Source organism: Physella acuta, unplaced genomic scaffold, assembly GCF_028476545.2.
Source record: "Physella acuta isolate Inbredline_101_S28 unplaced genomic scaffold, ASM2847654v3 ptg000781l, whole genome shotgun sequence".
NCBI lineage: Eukaryota > Metazoa > Mollusca > Gastropoda > Physidae > Physella > Physella acuta.
This window is the reverse complement of record NW_026732299.1, coordinates 138,759-158,022: the sequence shown is the minus strand read 5'-3', so window position 1 is coordinate 158,022 and position 19,264 is coordinate 138,759. Positions and strand designations below refer to the sequence as shown.

At 34.5% G+C, this 19,264-nt stretch overlaps 2 protein-coding genes across 8 annotated transcripts; one reads left to right on the top strand and one right to left on the bottom strand.

The window, feature by feature from the left end:
• Nucleotides 1-3,489: 3,489 nt before the first annotated feature.
• On the top strand, nucleotides 3,490-11,858 carry LOC131950793 (mitochondrial thiamine pyrophosphate carrier). Of its 6 annotated transcripts, none has more exons than XM_059312975.1 (7): nucleotides 3,490-3,602; nucleotides 6,699-6,733; nucleotides 7,580-7,721; nucleotides 8,875-9,027; nucleotides 9,206-9,385; nucleotides 9,679-9,865; nucleotides 10,476-11,858. In XM_059312975.1, the coding sequence occupies exons 3-7, from the start codon at nucleotides 7,593-7,595 to the stop codon at nucleotides 10,808-10,810; spliced, it is 984 nt and encodes a 327-aa protein (XP_059168958.1). In that variant the 5' UTR covers nucleotides 3,490-3,602; nucleotides 6,699-6,733; nucleotides 7,580-7,592; the 3' UTR covers nucleotides 10,811-11,858. The 6 variants fall into 6 exon arrangements, with proteins under 6 accessions (XP_059168958.1, XP_059168959.1, XP_059168962.1 ...); XM_059312976.1 differs by lacking the exon at nucleotides 3,490-3,602 and adding an exon at nucleotides 3,835-3,934; XM_059312979.1 differs by lacking the exon at nucleotides 3,490-3,602 and adding an exon at nucleotides 6,132-6,255 and having other exon boundaries at nucleotides 10,494-11,858.
• A 198-nt stretch (nucleotides 11,859-12,056) lies between these two features.
• On the bottom strand, nucleotides 12,057-18,307 carry LOC131950834 (cyclin-dependent kinase 1). Of its 2 annotated transcripts, none has more exons than XM_059313056.1 (8): nucleotides 18,156-18,307; nucleotides 14,575-14,628; nucleotides 14,211-14,367; nucleotides 13,868-13,991; nucleotides 13,537-13,707; nucleotides 13,245-13,408; nucleotides 12,994-13,135; nucleotides 12,057-12,564 (listed from the first exon to the last, which is right to left on the bottom strand). In XM_059313056.1, exons 2-8 carry the CDS (start codon nucleotides 14,609-14,611, stop codon nucleotides 12,436-12,438), a joined length of 924 nt encoding a protein of 307 aa, XP_059169039.1. In that variant the 5' UTR covers nucleotides 14,612-14,628; nucleotides 18,156-18,307; the 3' UTR covers nucleotides 12,057-12,435. The 2 variants fall into 2 exon arrangements, with proteins under 2 accessions (XP_059169039.1, XP_059169040.1); XM_059313057.1 differs by lacking the exon at nucleotides 18,156-18,307 and adding an exon at nucleotides 14,973-14,991.
• Between the last annotated feature and the right edge of the window lie 957 nt (nucleotides 18,308-19,264).

Here is a 19,264-nt window from a genome sequence, read left to right as displayed (position 1 = left end):
CCCCCCCCGAAAATTTCAAGTGCCCCCCGGAGAAAAAAAGTCTGGAAGAAACACTGATTGGCTCCCGACAGATAGGCTCAGGACATTATTGGCTACCGAACAAATGGGCTCTCGACATATTGGCTACCAACTAATGGGCTCCCGACATATTGACTTCCGACAAACTACTCAGGACATATTGGCTCCAGCCAGGGGTCTCCAAACTACGGCCGCGGGGGGCCGGATGCGGCCCGCAAGGTCCTCTCATCCGGCCCGCGGAGATCTTTTTGTCCACGGAAAAATATGTCTGTTAGGTGGCTGAGGAACTTTGTCCAGAAAATTCAAAATAATTTGAAAATGTAGCTTTGGGTGCAAATACCTTTGCCTGCCGTGTTGCAGACATTGGTGAAGACATCGTGACTTAAATAGCGGACAATGCAAGCACGTTTCACTATTTTTTAATTGCAATGGGTGAGTCGCTAGACAGCTGTTCCACCTCTCAACTTCTTGTGTTCATAAGGGGTGTGGATGAAGACATGACCATAACACAAAAGCTGGCTTCCCTACATAATATGTATGGCACTGTTACAGGAGAGGATATATTCAATGAGTTAAAGAAAACATTTGCTGTTTATAACTTAGACTGGACTAACCTCAGTTACCTGACTGTTGATGGGGAAAAGTACATTAGTTGCATAAAGAAAGTCTTGGTTGGACAAGCTAATGACAAAAATATTCTACAACCAATGTTCCTGCACTGTATTATTCACCAGCTATATAGCTTTGTGTGCAAAATACATGGACATTAGCGGTGTACTGTATCTATTTGGTGAAGATGGCGAATTTAATAAGGTCACATGGGCTCAACCATATATATAGAATAAGTGAAGAATAATTTTAGAGCAAACTTGGACCCCGAGTGTGTTGTCGGCCCCCGACTGTTTCTTTCAGATTTTTTTCTCTGGGGGTGGGGGGTGGCGGCACGGTGGCGGATCTTGAAATTTGTCGGGGGGGGGGGGGTCCATAACACCGAAGAGATGTCTTGAAGAAACTCTGGCCCCCGAACTAATATTTGATAGTCAATGCGGCCCTCGGTCTGAAAAGTTTGGAGACCCCTGCTCCAGACTAATGAATTGCATGACCACTATTGGCATAAAAGTAACCATTTTGTCCTACCTCCAATACCACTATAACCTCTTTTAAATGCCTGAATGAAATTGTTTTTCATGAACCAACATCATTTCACAAACACATTGAGCACTTAACACAGTGGCGTAGCTACCGTAAAGCTAGCGTAAGCAAGGCATAGGGCCCAAGGCAAATAGGGGCCCTATTCCCTCTTTAAAAATAATTTTAAAAAGAAAACAGAAATCCAGTTTCTTTTCTACTGTAGAAGTAATCAAAAGTTCCGAAAAAGCCCCCCCCCCCCGACCTTTCTTACTGGGGAGAGGTTGCACAGGGCCCATCGGTATTAATAAGACTATAGGCATTGTTGAATTGTTGGGCAATCCGTTGAGAGAATTAGCCTATAAATAAACTTGAACATTGACCCTTTTGTGGGAAGGGCATCCAGCATCCGAAAATGTATACGCGTCGCGAAGCCCCCCCCCCCCCCCGAATTTTTTACCGCCCCCCCCCCCCCCCGGAACGAAATGAAATTTATATAATTTATATAGAAAATATATATTTTTAAAAGTGTCCGCCCCCCCCCCCCCGAAGAAAGTCTACCGCCCCCCCCCTCCGAAAATTTCAAGTGCCCCCCCCCCCCCCCGGAGAAAAAAGTCTGGAAGAAACACTGCACAAGGTTCGATATCACCCGGCGCGTTTAGTGAGTGCCACCCCCACCCCGTCCAATGTTACTGTATTAGGTTACTTAAATGTTACAGGCTTACAATTAATTTTTTAGTTTATTTTTACATAAAAGTGATATAAAATAGAGGGTGTTTTACGTTACGGGTGTACTACACAATCATACCGTATAAATACACAATTAGGACGTGTAAAATACACAATTTACAAATTGACGTAGTAGGGGCCCAATTATAATTTTTGCATAGGGGCCCGAAAATCCTAGCTACGCCACTGACTTAACAACTATAAATTCCACCAATTCTAAAGTTCTGATAATGTTTAATTTACAACAGTGAAGATCTGTTGCTTAAAAGCGAGCACAGAAGTGTAAATGTATAATAGTATACATGATATTTACGGCATTTTGTTTTGATAATCTACAAGAATACTGCAGGTAGGAATGTACAGCGTGGACCCCTCTCCCCATACTATGTTGGAAGAGCCTATATAAACCGACTCATTTATGTAAGTCATAGATACTATTTCTTATAATAGATAAACTATTATAAAAAATAAGGCCTGCCGAACAAGAGATGCATACGTTGTATTACTTAAGAGTGTTGGATAAGCTAACCCTAAAGAATATTGATGAAGGGGTCCCACTGGTAGGTGTTATATTCAATGAGATCGTTTTGCTTCTACAGTATTGTCAGTGGTCGTTTAGTCGGGAGCCAAATTGACAGAAGCTTATATGTCGTGAGCCAAAATGACGGGACCAATTTGTCGGGAGTCGTAATAACGGGGGCCGCTTTGTGGAGAAACTAAATGGCGTGAGCCTATTTGTCGGGAGTCGTAATGACGGTGGCCGTTTTGTCAAGAAACTAAATGACTGGAGACTATATGTCGGGAGTCTAAATGACAGGAGCCTATTTGTCGGGAGCCTTATTGACCGGAGTCCTTTTGTCGGGAGCATATATGACGGGGTCCATATGTCGCTGGCCCTTTTGACGGGGCCAATTGATCGGGGTAGTTTTGAATTGGCCGTTTTGACGCCGCACGACACATACACGCACACACAGACATACGAACAAGATTGCTTAATTATGTTTTTCCGACTCAGTGATATGTAAAACGTCGAGATTAGCAAAAATCTCGATTTTTAAAAAAAATTTTTTTGCACGATTGCAAACTTTCTCTAGATCAATACTCTGCATATAGATCTACGAGAAATAAAAAAAAATGCATTAAAAAGTAAAAAAAAAAGATAAAGCTAGAGTTTAGATCTAGATCAGGGGTTCCCAATCCCGTGCCCGCGGGCGCCATGGCGCCCGCCGAACGATTCCGAACGATTCCGGGGGGGGGGGTGCAAATCGAAAGTTTTGTCCCCGGGTGACGGGAAGGGTCGCTACGCCTCTGGAAGGAGTTTGTCAATTTAAAATAGGTGGTGCCCTCCACCCTACCGATATTTTAGAATGTGCTCTAGAGTAAAAAAAGGTTGGGAACCCCTGATCTAGATTTATATGCTGGTATGACTAAAAATAAAAGGATGAGCTCTTATTTGGGAATTAAACAGATAACTAGAATATATATGAACGCTCCATGGAGGGGAATGTATAATTTGTATTTTTCCTAGGTCGGCCTACTGGTCTAAAAAAGTAGAAAATAGAAATGCAAGGGAAACTACTGTTATATTATTTGAAGATAGAAATGCAAGGGAAACTACTGTTATATTATTTGAAGATGGTCGCTTTTAACTAATAAATAGTAGAAAATTTACTAGGCGACGAACATCCTTGATATTATTATTAATTCTAGGACATTTTTATTGATTGGTGATTTATTATTCATTTTTCTATTAGTATTAGATCTAGATCTAGATCTATATTTAAATAATAAATATCCGAAAACATACTCGTATTCCATCATTGTTTTTAATAATCACTAAAAGTAAAGTTTAAATTAAATTTAAACTAAATTTAAAGTGAAGTTTCAAGAGATAAAGTAAAAGTTGAATATTTATTTCGAGTCAACTCTGTGACTGTGACACATCTAGATCTAGATCTAGAGATCTAGAATCTAGACTCTAGATCAAAGTATAAAGGACTGGTGCAAGCTTTTCAGTGCACTATAAAGGAAGAAGGAATTGCAGCATTGTGGAAAGGCTGTGAGTGCCTGTGCTATGATGTGAATGTGTGTGTTGTAATGAAGACGAAGTGACTTAGTGAGTGAAGTCAGTTGTTGTTGTGCACTGTAATGGACATTCAAGCTGAAGAGAATCCTTCCATCATTATTTTATTAATTATTAATTATTATAATATTATTGACCTGTTTTTTTTTTTAATTTTGCCAATAACAAAATTATGCAAATTTTGAATCAGCAAATGATTAAAATTAAAATTAAATAATATCAATAACACTCAGGGTATACTTAACCGACCATATAATACATATATAATAATAATATGTCATATATCTAAATTTTAGCATTAACAAATATTTGAATGAATAAAAAGTAGGCCTACTTTTAATAATAACAATAATATGGCAATCCTCAATAAAAAAATTGTAAGCTATAGGCCTAAGTTTGATTATTTTCCCATGGAGAATTAAAATGTTTCTTTATTAAATACACACGAGAAAATGAATTTTTATATTCTGTGGAATGGGAATTCCTTTTATATCAAGATCTTTTTCTATTCTATCTGCACTCTCACCATTTATTTTAATTGCTGATTATAACCATCCAGTTCATCATGCCTGTTGGCGATGTGCAGCAACTCTCTGAGGCCTGAAGTGCAGGAATGGCACAGTTAATCATCTTTGTTTGTGAGTTAAGGAATGGTTGTGCAGCATGACCAATAAAGAGAAGTATGAGTGATAAGGATTTGAAATGTGGGGGAGAATTTCATCCACTCTTATACTTAGAGCTGCAAAAAGAGATGGAAATTTATCTGATGATCCATCTGTTGAACACTCAACACTTAAACAACTTGTACAGGAGGAGGAAGAAATCTGTCATAAACTGAAAAATTAGCTTCCAGGCTTTGAGAAACATTCACCATCCATGCATTTAACTATCTGAGTCAAATACTGGCTAGTTCTCACATGAATATTGTGCCAACTCTGATCATTCGAGAGCAGAGAAATGTCAAGGAGTTCAGACGCTTCTGGGTGGATGCATGCTGCCAGTGTAGGAAATGTATCCACTGTCATGTTTGACCATATTTAGCCAATTTGTTTGGGCAAAATTGAAAATTCTTCTTTTCTAACTCTTTCATCTACATGACTGGGCAAACTCATTGCTAAGTAACACAATTTTCCTTGCAACGCCCTGTTTAACACTCATCTTCCTGGTGCGTTGGCAGCAATGAACAAACCATCATGATTGTGACTGAGAAAGTCATGTACCGCAACTTTAATGACCTTTTGGTATCTAGAGTTTTTGTCTAGACTACCATCAACCTTCAACACTAATTTTGACTAATATTGGTTTAACCATCCAACATATGCCACTCTTTGTAATTAATGTAATACCAAATTCATGCAAAGTAAGTTATTTTTAAAAATCAAGTCTATGGCTAAATGCTGTGGAATAGGAATGCTTAGGCTGGAGTATCCACCAGCTTCTCAATTTTCCAAGGCATTCGGTGAATTTTTTGTTCCTGCATAAACTGAAGGAATCAGCTTATGTCTAGCAGCCTCAACCCAGTCATGGTCAGGCAAGCTCAACCTGTATTCCATGTGCATGAGCAATGTTTGTTAGCTCCTGTCAAACCAAGCGATAAGCTAGCCTTTTCATCCTGACTTATAAATAATAAGGTAGCCTACCTTATCATTTTTAAAAAAATGGATAATTTTATTAAGCAGACAATTCATCCTATCAGTACAACTAAAGAACAATAATCTGACTCTTAGTAGAGTCTGGTTGCTTCTCACTGATCCAGTTTATTGTTAACCTCCATTTAATAACCTCAATGTAGTAATCTTTAAATTTAAATTGTTTATTGACTAGATATAAATTAGTATTCGATTACCTTGAAAATTAAATATTCTTGCCTAGTCATTTTATGCCATCTAAACTTGAAAGTTTATAAAGCTTATAAAAATAAGCTTAGATTTGACTGAAATATTTTTAGTATCACTAGTAACCAGTGTTACTGCTGGTAACTAGTGATTACAAAATAACATTAAAACTAATAACTATCTTAACATAAAGTGATAGTCAATAGGATTTTTAACAAAGCAACATTGAGTCTTAGACAGAGTGAACTAAAAATAAATGTAAATAAACTAAACAAATGGCTGCACAACACCACTCACTCATACTCAGCTCACTCACACATACTGAACTTGTTAACCAATTGAATTGTGTGACACAACACATCCATCATAGGCTTTCATTTGTGAACTACATGTTGGGTTTTTGTACTGTAAACATGATTATATTGAATACATCAGTGACTAGGCATGTCGTTTAGCTAAGTAGTAAGTAGAACTATTATCTAGAGGCTACTACTATTTTAGTGACTTCCTTCTTCTTCTTAATCCCCAAGACACATGGGGCAGATGAAGTAGAGTTCATTTGATACATTGAACTCGGCATATGAAGGAATAGTGTGGTCAGCACTATGCCCAGCTGCCTTTGTTTCCCCAACGTAAGTTAGGTACCATCAGAACAGGGTGGACTCAGGGACGCTCCACTGATTTGAACCCAGATTCGAGCCGGAGACTCTCGGGGTCTCGGATTAGCAGTCTAGCTCTCTACCGCTAGGCCACGCCGTCCCACATTTTATTGACTAGTCATTACTTATTACTAGCCTACATCCTGCTAAGAAAATAAAAAATAATATCATAATAAATAAAACATCTATGTATATTGGCCTACACTGATTACCAATGCCATACGGTTTTTTGTTTCTCTGTTACAGATAAATCTAGAAGCTAGAATGGCCGACTGAATATAGTAAGTATTAAATAGTTTAGGTCTATGTTAAACATACCAGTCAACAAAACCAATATAAAATTCTTTAGAATAGCAATCTTTTAAATGTGTTAAAATAATAAATTAAAACAAGCTTTGCTTTTTTTATAGATAAAATAGTAAAAGCATTGGTAACTAAAAATGTTAAAGAGATCTCATGAGTCATGTGATAACTCGATTATGCAAAAACAGGACTACAAACAAATCTGCAAATAGTCAACTTTGGTAAAATATATCAAATTTGTGTAAAATTTTAACCAATAATTACAATTCCGAATTTGTGAATTTAAATAGGTATTGAATTTTTATAACCACTACTGCAAATGTAAGAATTAACATCAATATATTATTACAAGGTGTTGAATGCATGAAACAGCCTTACTGCCCTCTTAATTTTTCAAAAAAATTGTTTCTACATGAAAAGATTTCATATTAATAAAATTTCACTTCACTTAGGGGTGCAAGAATGTAGAGTGGAAAATATAACTTACCACTTAATATGTATTAACCCATCTAATCATTTGTACATCATCCACAATAATATTATTAATATTATTAATTAGTGTGCCCTTGGTGAAAGTAGCCCTAGTTGAAAGTGTTTGTAATTCCCGAGTTGATCTCAATAGATAAGAGGTTGCCAACATGATCTTGATAAGTTGGTTATCATTAATTAGGCAGTAGTACATACCCTAACTTTGCACTATTTTAATTTTTCATTTCTGTCTAGTACATTGTTTTTAAAGCGACATCAATGTGGGTTTTTTATTGCAAGCTAATTTTGTTTATTATGGAAAAATCTCCATAATATCAATATTGTTGTAATTTCAGTCCATCAAAAACAATGGTTGGATTTGATCCTCATGAAAAGATTCATCTTTCTTCTACGGCCCATGCTTTGGCAGGTGCAGTTAGTGGTGCAGCATCAAGAGCTTTAACTCAGCCACTAGATGTGATCAAAATTAGATTTCAGGTTGGAATATTTCAACTGTAAAGTGTGGACTAAATTCATTATCCCTGCAGGCTCATAAACAGTTGGGTCTTTCCACAGCTGATTCCTGTGTCTGTTTACCTGTCTGTATACATAATCTGACTCTAAACTTATATTATCATCTATTCCTGTTTGAGCTGAGACAAATGGGGCAGATGAAGTAGATTACTTCTGTTTCAGGAACCTAGGCATATGAAGGGATAGTGTGGTCAGCACTAAGCCCAGCCACCTTTGATTTCCCTTTTGTGGGTTAGGTACCCTTCATAGCAGGATGGACTCAGGAACGTTCTACTGACTTGAACCCCGATTCAAACTTGAGACTTTCGGGTTAGCAGTCTAGCTCTCTCCTGCTAGGTTACCCCGTCCCGCTATAATTATATTCCTTAAGAAAACACTAGGTCTAATATTAATATTGTAAATCTTTTTTGGTGGGAATATGTTTACTTTACACTTTTATAACATTTAAGCATTCCCAGATTTTCTTTTTGAAAAATATGTATACAATATATGAAATAGTCTTTATTTTATACTTGTTCACACTTGGCTTATAAGTTGAATTATATCATACGAGCCGACACGCGGCATATCATACGCCGCTATTTAGTTGTTTTATTTTCTACTTTTCAGTAATTCATAGTTTGTGAATTTGACAGTACCAATGCTGCCACTGAAAATATTTGCTTTAAAACACTATCAGTAGGTCGTTCAGGATGATACTACCCCCACCCTCCTTTCCCCCAACCCCTACCATACACCCCCCTATGAAAGCAGCCTCCTCTTAGTTACCTCCCCTAAGTTTAAAATCGTTTCAAACTAAATTATCTGCCCCTAATAGCCATCACTAAACCTGGCTCCACGAGTGTAAACAAAACATTTAGCGTGAACCACAGCTCACCAGACCATGTAGGGGTGGGGTGGTAGGGAGCGCACTTACAGCTTGTTTTCTAGCGTCTCCCAGAAGAGAATTATATATATAGATAAAAGTAAAAATGGTTAATTTTTAAATGTGCACATTTTTAAAATGTATTACAATAGTATACTATGCATGTAGAAGTGCAAGAATATTGTTTTATTTGAGAATTAATTAAGCACGTTAAAAATGCCTTCATGTATCTATTTAAATTTGAAATTTTAGTTGCAAGTTGAACCTTTGAACAACACACCCCAATCAAAGTATAAAGGACTGGTGCAAGCTTTTCAGTGCATTATAAAGGAAGAAGGAACTGCAGCATTGTGGAAAGGTCACATCCCAGCACAAATATTGTCTGTTGTCTATGGAGTTGCACAGGTTATTTTCCTTGTTTTAAGATTTGATAGTCACAGTGGTGATAACATTGCTATGTGATGCATTTTTTTTTTCACTGTTGACTAATTTGTGTAACTTTACTAGGATTTTTACAATTAGAAAAAGATACTGTTAACCTGTACTTTAATTTTACAATGGATTGACATTAATTTATTTACAGTATTCAAGTTTTGAAATTTTGACTAAAGGCATTTGGCAGTACCTGCCAGAAGCACTTACTACAACTTACAGACCCATTACTCATACTGTGTGTGGCGGAATAAGTGGCAGCTTGGCAACTGCTTTTATTTTTCCAATAGATGTTATTAGGACCAGATTTGTTGCCCAAGGAGAGCCTAAAGTATGTTACTATTGTTATACCTTTAACATAAAATTGTTTCTTGTATACTAGTACTCTCCTGGAAAGTTGATTTTCACATTAATGAATTATTGGGAACTGTATTTTGTTGATCATATGGTTTTTCTTTTACAATTTTAATTTTTAACCTTGCTACTCTGTCATTTGGTGTATACTTCTAATGTACATTAGAAACTAAAAAATGCAAAGTAATTAATAGATGAGAATCTATATTCTATCTTTTTTTAAAAGCTAAATATAGCTGCTGCTAGATAAAATATTTTCTGCACTTTCAGCTTTACATCAGTCTGACACATGCTGTTACATCAATAATGAGGAAGGAGGGAATTGGGGGCTTTTATCGTGGATTAATACCTTCATTGATTCAGATAGGACCTCAAATGGGCTTTCAGTTTGGGTTTTATTCGTTATTTACAGGACTATGGAACAAATCTTTGGGTATCTTGCCCACAAGACAAGCAGGTAAACTACAATTTTTCTGAGAAGTGTGGGACATGTTAGTGTACTTAAATGGTTGGAGTGGCGATTCTTAAAATGTGCCCCATCTACATTTTTTGCTTATTTTGGAAACTGCTTCCATTTCCATATTATTATTAAAAAATAAAACGTTAAATGTTAACTTTTTGTTTAGTTTAGTTAGTCTTTTGTATTCTAACCTGTGTGGCCATGGCCATCTTGATATTTATTTGGGTATATATTCTAATATACAAATTCAATGATAGTGTGTTACAGAGCTTTGCATGCATATCAGTAATATAAATGCTTCCTGATCAGTCCCCTACTGTTCACATTGACAGAGGCACTCCCCTCTTTAATGGGTGTCAAGTATGTGTACAAGGCTGCAGCTTTCTTTCAATTCAACAACACAATTAACCTTTCAATCTTAAGTTAATGGTTTAAAGTAATTTATTTAACTTTTCCAATAATGGTTGGAAACAGTTATAATTAAACCTTTTAAAAAATTCAATATTTTCCCCTTGTTTACTTGTTTGTTGGCCTTGAGAGAAAAATGCCAGCAAATCTTCAGGCTCCATATGCTGACAAGACAGGCATCTGACATGGGTTGTAATAGATTCTTTACTATTTTCAGAATCTCTTGAAGCGATTGTATGTGGATCAGGATCTGGTGCTCTCTCAAAATTGATGATCTACCCTTTAGATGTTGTAAAAAAACGTTTACAGGTTCAAGGTTTTGAAGAAGCGCGGAAGTTCTTTGGTGTGGTGCGAAATTATAATGGTCTAATTCATTGTGTGATACTTTCAATTCAGGAAGAGGGTATTCGTAGTTTATTCAAAGGACTTTATCCAAGTTTATTAAAAGCAGCTTTAGTTTCTGGAATAAACTTTTGCGTTTATGAAAATGTATGCAGATTACTTGTACTATACAATGCAAAAATTGATAGGTGATTTTATTTACTGGTAGACTGTATTTTTTAAAATGATCTCATTTTCTTAACAGGCTAAATATTTATTTAAATAAAAATTTAAATCTAATTAAGACTGCACTTATAATTAAAACCATTAGTTTTAATTCTAAATTACCTAATGCTATTTATAAAAAAAAACTTTGTGTATTTTCCCCATACTTTATCCCAGTGAAGTTTAAATGCATAATTGTTTTTATTTTTTTGTGGTGTGTGTGTGAGGTGTTAAAAAATAGATCTAACATGATTTTAATTGAACATTGTAAAAAATTCACACAAGTGTGGGTCTACTTCTTAATGTAAAATGATTAAATAGTGGTGAAAAACTGGTGATAATGTAGTTGATGTCAATTTTGCTCTGTATTTTCTCATACTGTGCCTTTAATCCTTTCCAACTAAGTCTTTCATTTATTAGATTATTCTTTACCTTGACAGTGCTATAATAATATAAATATATATTATTATTCAATACAAGTTCTTTGGTTCAGTTGTTTTAAATTCATTTAAGTAATATTATGTATGTTTGGAGTCAGTGTGGTCAACCTGGTAAAGCACATGGTTGCTAACCAGAATTGTTCATACCCTGTGGCAGATGTGGCTCATTAGTTGGTGACTGCAACCCTAGTTCACTCATATTTTATGAGGTAGGAGGGTTAAATTAAAGGATGGCAACTCCAATTGTTTGGGAACTGCTTTAACCAAAATCCCAATAAAAATAAGATATGTTAGACAGGTGTAGGACAAAAGGCAGACCAAAAAATAATACAGCAAAATTTGTTACATTACTACATAGCTCCTATCTAGGCAACCATAGAAGAATGAGGCCAAGGACTGCCTGCATGAATGAAATAAGTTCAAGAGGAGACTGTTAGTTGCTATCCTTAAAAGGTGAACTATTGGGTCCAAGCGAATGGAGGTTTCGGGAGTGTCTTGTAAGTACAACTCTATTGGGAAACCACGGTCACTGTCATTCATAGCTCTTAGCAAGGTAAGTCAACCATCTAAAAACAGTCAAAAGCTGAACAGTAGACTTGTATTTGTATCCATCATATTATGTAGCTGGTTTTTAATAAATATTAACATGTTTGATTGTATTTTGTTGTTTTATAAAACTTATTGGCCTTTGAGATGTCAGCATTATTTCCTGTCGGCCTATGTTCAAATCCTGTATGAACTCTCGTAGAATTTTTTTGTGTACTTTCAAAAAATGATAAATAAGGGAGAAACAAGTGGCTCGACATTTTAATGAAATCAATTTACAATATCGTACATGAAATTGATAATGAACTTTTCCCAAACTAATTTAATGAAACAAGTAATATTGATCTTAAAACTGATGTACAGTGAAAGACATAAATGTTAATGAATGCAAGAAATGTAATTGGTGATGGTGAAGCAGAGATTGAAAAGACAAGAGGACCATGTACTATACTGCACTGATACAGATGAGAGTAATATAAAGTATGTAGAGTAACATATTTACAAGTAGATCTAGATAATAAAAACATGACAAGTTAATACAGACAAGACTGTTCACACAATGTTGGTGGATTGTAGAGAAGGAAACGTTCATCAGTATGCTTTTTTTAAACTCCACATTCATACAGTTCAATCATACATCTCCATTGGCGTAAAGTTTCTTGCAGGAAGCGTCATTTTATCCAAATCTTCAAAATATGGATGTTCAAGGATATCTTTTGCAGGTATTCTTTGTGCAGGGTCATATATTAACATTTCCTACAAAAGAAAATTTTTTGTTGGAAAAAAAGAAGCATAATAAAAAATTAAATGTCTCAAATGTATGGTACATATTTTGTGTACAGTGAAATTTTGGCGTTCATCTATATAAAAAGTTTAGTTTCAAAAAGCAGTAGTGGTAAGTAAGTTAAGAATTGAGGAAACGGGTGGGGGCCTATGATTTGTTAAAAACATTTCGTTTTAGAATTAGTTACAATTAAACTAAAACAAAATAAATGACAACATAGAATAAATAGGTATAAATTTTTGTTATTAAAGTAAATATTTTTTTTCAATTACAAGCTGCAGTCTTTGTTGTTTAAAATTTAAGCCACAGGAACTATAAATGTAAGATTTCGTGGACATTTTTATTTGTTGAACACAGAAATACTACTTGCTTTCAAGTGAAAATCTAAACAATTGACATACCTGTAAAAGTTCTAAACCCAAACGATCAAGTTGTTTGACACTTGATGCCAATTGATTTGTTTTCCAATGAGGAAAAGATGGTTTGAAGTCTGGGAGTTGTGAAACACCAGGCCAACTTTCTTCAGTTGGTGTTGTTAGGGTTCTAAAAGTTCAGAGGGTAAATGGTAGCAAAAATGTTTTAATAGGGTTATAATTTATCAAATAAATATGTATATTTTTTTTAGCCCAATGATTAATATAAAAATCGCTACCTGAAAATGCGGAAGAGCTGATCAATTTCTGAATCTCCATGGAACAACGGACGCCTTGTGACCATTTCAGCAAATATACAACCTATGCTCCAAATATCAGCTGGTACCGAATATCGTTGAGAACCCAACAAAATTTCTGGTGCTCTGTACCATAAAGTTACAACCTGTAATTTAGGAAAAATTTGCAAATAATAGAATTTGTTTGAGCCCTAGTAAAGATGGGCAAATTATAGCATGTGCAGAACACAATTTTGTACTAGTAACAATGGGTTTTCTATTAAAATAAAAATACCTCATGAGTGTAGACTCTAACAGGAATACCAAAGGCCCTAGCAAGACCAAAGTCAGCAAGTTTTATCACACCATTATCATTAATAAGTAGGTTCTGCGGCTTAAGATCTCTGTGAAGCACTCTTCGTTTATGACAAAACAAAATGCCTTCTGTGATCTGGTACAGATAGCTCTGTTGGACAGAATTTTCACCACTCAAAAACATGTAGGATGAGTAAAAATAGGATCCATAAATTATGGCTAAAAGCAAAACAAAGAAGTTGAATAACCAAACACTCATACAATTTTTGGGTGAAACTATTTCAAATCTAGTATGTTTAATTGAATAATACCTTCACAAGCATTGGATCCATAAAATTTCCGGGTGGAATGCTGTCTAGGTACTTTTTCAAATCCATTGAAAGAAATTCAAAGACCAAATAAAGTTTATTTTCTTGCATCAGCACATCTTCCAAGCTTAAATAATAATAAAAAAAAAGCAAACTATATCAATGACTAGGTAGGCAAGAACTCCAGTGTACTTATCCATCAATAAAACCAGGTTTATCCACCTCTTTATTAGTTTGATTTTATTTATCTTAGTTACGTACCAGGATTTTAAAACTTGTAATTTTATGCATTTAACAAACCACTGCCCCATCAATTAAATAGAATCTATTTGAAGTAATGACTTACGACACAATGTTTGGGTGTTGCAGCTCTTTTAGCAAAGAAATCTCCCTTATTGCGGTGGATGGGACCCCCTCTTCCTCAGACTCCAATCTGATCTTTTTTAGAGCTACAAGTCTGTTACTTTTCTTATGTCTACCTTTGTAAACTACACCGTATGTACCTAAGAAGAAATAAACCTTTTATAAAAAGCTACAAAATCAAATGATAAAAATATTTTGTGACTGATGCTACATCATTTTGTTCAAAAATTAAAATTCTAATGGAGTGTAAATTACATGTAGGCCTAATCAAGTTGAATTTTCAGGCACAAAGTATACAACTACTGTTAACAATAGCAAATAGATCTACACAAGTAAGCACAGCATACCTTCTCCAATTTTTTCAATTTTTGAATACTCATCCATGTTTCTCTAATGTTTATCTGAAGAAATAAAAACACAAATAAAAGAAGCTGTAGGAATAAGTAGAATAATTGTCATTGGAATTTTTTTCAAATTTAAATAATACTTCCCCCCTTTTTTTTTTATTAGACACCTCACACCTAAATCTAGTTTTTAGATCTGTTATTGATGGTCTAATTTCTTGACCATGAATGACGCTAAATTAAAAAATAGAGATTTAGATATCTAGTCACTTAGATTCTCTAGTTGACCTCCAACTGCATTTTAATCTAGAATCTAGATTTCGTAAAGTCAAAGTATTAAAAAATAGGTAGTACCAGATGGCCTACATTTATAAGACAACCTACTAAATTAACTAAATTACCTAGTCTATTACCACACTAGAATTCTAGATCTAGATCTTTGGTAAAATGTTTCAAATTATCACAGGATGATCAAATAGAATTACAAGAAGTAGCCCATTATAATTAAGGGGTATTGTGATTGCAACAGGTCACATTTCTAACTGCACATCTATGTTGTTACTGATGATATAGAGATAAAACTTAGCACATAGATGCTAAAGCATGTTGGCAATAGAATTATACAAGTCTAATGAGTACAAGAAAAAAAAAAGGACAAAAAAATAATGAAGTCAATTTGAGAGGCATGACACCCTTATTTACTATTAGGCTCCTAAATATTGACAGAAAGCCAATTTTTAGATAATATATCTTTCTTGCTATCAAATAGATCTATTCCTTTACTAAATCTACTTCCAATGAGAATAAATAACAAATAAGCCTAAGTTAAAGGCATCCTATAGCTCAGCTGGCAATGGCATCATCTCACATAGTTCAGTACATAGATACATTCATAGATATAGATCTACATTCTTAAATCATGTCACAAATAAGACAAAATTAAATTACTAAAGTAAAATAAAATAGCCTGCAGCTAGATCTAATCTGGGTAGATATCTAGAATCTAGATGGATCTATCTTCTAGCTAGTCTAGATCTAGAATTAGCAATCTATTATTTTAGGTGTGTAAAAATGTATTGAGGCTAGTAATGTGAAAAAAGGTTGTTTCATTGTTAAGGCTTTAACAGTAGAAGTAGGCAATATTGTGATATATATTAATAATATAGAGGCCTATGTGTCAAATATAGATAACTGATTAATAGACAAAAGTAATGGCTAAATATATTAGTATAGGCCAGAAGTTAACTTTAAAGAGCAGTGTTTGTGAGCAAGATTTGCTATATAAACAGCAGTTATCTGTAAATTAGAGTGATTTCCCCTGAATCACTAACTATAAGTTTACAAAAAAAAACTTAAGATGGCTGCTAAATGACAAAAGCTAGATTTTTTTATTAGGCCTCGAAAAAGTTTGGGAGAATTTTTATACCAGTGTGCGATAATAGAATCTTCTTTAAAAAAGGGGTGTTAGGTTAATGGTAGTTAACTAAATACACACATTGCTGGCTAACGTCAATGCTAACCCTGTCCCTAACCCTACCATACGCCTAACCCTAGATTACAGTACTACTAACAACCCAATACACCTATTTTATTTTATGGAAGAGTCAATTATCGGACATCAGTGTCTAAAATTATCCAAAAGTTTTAACACAACTGTTTAAAAACAGGTAGTACATGAATCAAACATTTTTGTAACTTTCAAAACAAATCCTCATAAAAATGTAAAACGATAGGCCTATAGAATTTAGATCTATAGTTCTATAGGTATCTAGATCTAATAAAATTTAGAATGAGTCACCTTTTTTCACATTACTATAAATCAACTAGATCTCCACAGATTTTACGTTGGGAATTAGGTAAAACTCCATTTTAGCTCATTTTATTCCCCACTTCTGTCACATTCAACTCCGGTTGAGCGTATTTTATTATAAACACAACCAAAACAACAAACGGTTGTGTTTATAATAAATTACGCCCAACAGGAGGTGAACGTAAAATGGGGAACAAAATACACTAAAATGGAGTTTTACCCGCTAATCAGTGACTAGTCCTACTACTCTAATTTCTAGCCATAAAATTAGTCAGGATTACAATACCTAATACAATTTTTAGATTTAGATCTAGAATCTAGGGGTCATCCATAAAGGAAGTCAAGCTTTTTTTGAAGATTTTTACCTCCCACCTCCCCTTCGTCACACTGTTGTCACAAAAAGCCAGACCCCCCCCCCTCCTAAAATGACGTCACACCTCAGCCTACAACCCCCCCCTCAAAATGCTGTTGAATTTTTCTTAAAACATCGATATTTTTTCCAAAATCTTGTCAGAACTCTGTCAACATAAGGACATCATAGTCATCATAGAGTATTTTGATCATTCCTATCACAATTTATTAAAACCGTTTTACTAAACGCGAAATAACGACTAAAACTCGTTTTCTAACATTGCCTTTTTTATTTAATGCAAAAAGTATTAGATTTCTAGATCTAGTAAGCAACGTCACACAATCTCAACCTCCCCCCATTTTACAACCCAGCACCACACCTAGATCTAGAAGTCTAGTAATAAATTTAGTAATAATATACTAATAATAGGCCTAACGAGTCAAATAAATGAATCTATTTTTTATCGGACATCAGTAGATTTATCTAAAATTTAAACTGAAGTCTAGATCTAGATCTAGATTAGATTCTAAAATGTGTCTGTCTAAAAACTCTAAAATAATCCAATCCAATAGAGTGAGACCAGTGATGAGTGAATAGACCAACAATGGACACCAGCGAGAAAAGTCACTATTTGAGAGGTGTATAAATTCATTAAAAAATCATGCACAGCATATTTACAATTAATATGGTTATAAAATCCTGCCTGTCTGGTTTTTTTCGGACTTTACTAAAGATTGGATGTATTTGATGTTTATAATATTTTCGGTAACTAAATAAAATTTTTAAAAAAAGCAAAAACAATTTGGTTTTCACGTGTAATGGCGACATAAACATGGCATCCTGCTATTGGATAGGCTGCCATAGATTTTATTGTACACATTGTAAGCTAAAAATAGAAAACTAGGTCATGGGGTTTTAAATTTGCATTGTAATTTAAAAACTTGATCTGCAAAGTTTTGTAAACAAATAGTTATCGATTACTAAGTTACTGTACAGCCAATCAATATTTGTCTTACGAAAGTGAAACATCCGGTTATAACTTAGGCTTGATGAAAATAAATAGAAATGTAGCCTTAAACTCAACAAATTATTTTCAAGTTCTCTGGATTTGCAACTTTTATAGCATTTATTCTAAGAATATAAAATTTCTAAATTAATTTTAGGCTTAAGTTTTTATTTTTTATTTTTTTTTACGGTCTAAATCTAAAAAGCACGTTTTTATTCCATGACAACAACATTATGGAAGGAATCTCGTCAACTCGCTCGCCTCCATTCAGAATTCTAGATCTAGACTCTATGAATAGTGAATAATCTAGAATTCTAGATCTATGCAGTAAAAATAATCAAGAATCTAATCTATAGGGTACAGAACTGATAACTAACTTATTTAGACATTAATTTTGTGTGAAACACGAGGCTTACCCTAACTTGATCTAAATTTCGCTTGAACTTCTTCAGCTTTCATAAATACCGGACGTCCACAGCGGCTGGTTCAAACTGTCCAATGGAAGCCTCTCTTGGTTGTTAGTAGTAAACAATCGCTAGATGGCGTAATAACTTAGAGCCGAGCTAGGAGTAGCCGTACCGGCCAGGCTCCACACTGGCTTGTGTGTTTTTTGGGGGGGGGGGGGATCTGTAAGAGACCTTGATTTATGTCTTTATTTAGCGTCATATACCCGGCTCTGCACGGGTTTTTGGGAATATTTTAAATTTCCAATTAAATATCTATATGCATATATCGACATTTAAGAAAGTAGATATAAATTAACGCTAAACCTAACTTTAAACTTTAAACCTATAAAAACTCTTATCACAACCACCACAAACCCCCTCCCCGCACTTCTTAGTCTAACACAAACATAAACCCTAACCCTCACCACAACCTCAAACGAAAGTACAAACTTAAACATAAAGACAAACCAAACAAACACAAATAAGTATAAACATAAACCAACCCTCACTGCAATCAAACACAAATACAAACATAAAAATAAACCCCCTCCACTCCCCTTATATCTACGTCTAACAAAAGAGCCACATAAAGACAAACCAAACATAAATATAAACACTAGCATAAACACACAAATTAAACAACCCTCACCTCAACCTAAAATAACAACAACATAAACATAAATAGAAACGTCACTCCCTGCACTTCTACGCCTAAAAACACAAACAAAAACATAAACATATCCTAACACTCACCACAACCTCAAACATACACACAAACACAACAAAACCACAAATTTAAATTGATTACAATGTAATTATAGTTATTAATACCACGTTGATGAAAGTCATTTGTACTGTTTTTTCCGATGAAATTATAATTTTTGTGAATGATAATTATATAAATGTAGGTTGATTTTGTAAAATAAAAACTTAATAATATTAAAAAACGCTGATCAAGTAGAGTTTTTTTTTTTTTTTTGCTATGCACGTGTTCCATCAACATATAAACAGCCCATTTAATCTTTATTGCATAGAAATAGGTAGACCTAATCTGAATTCTAAATATATTTTCCTGGTGG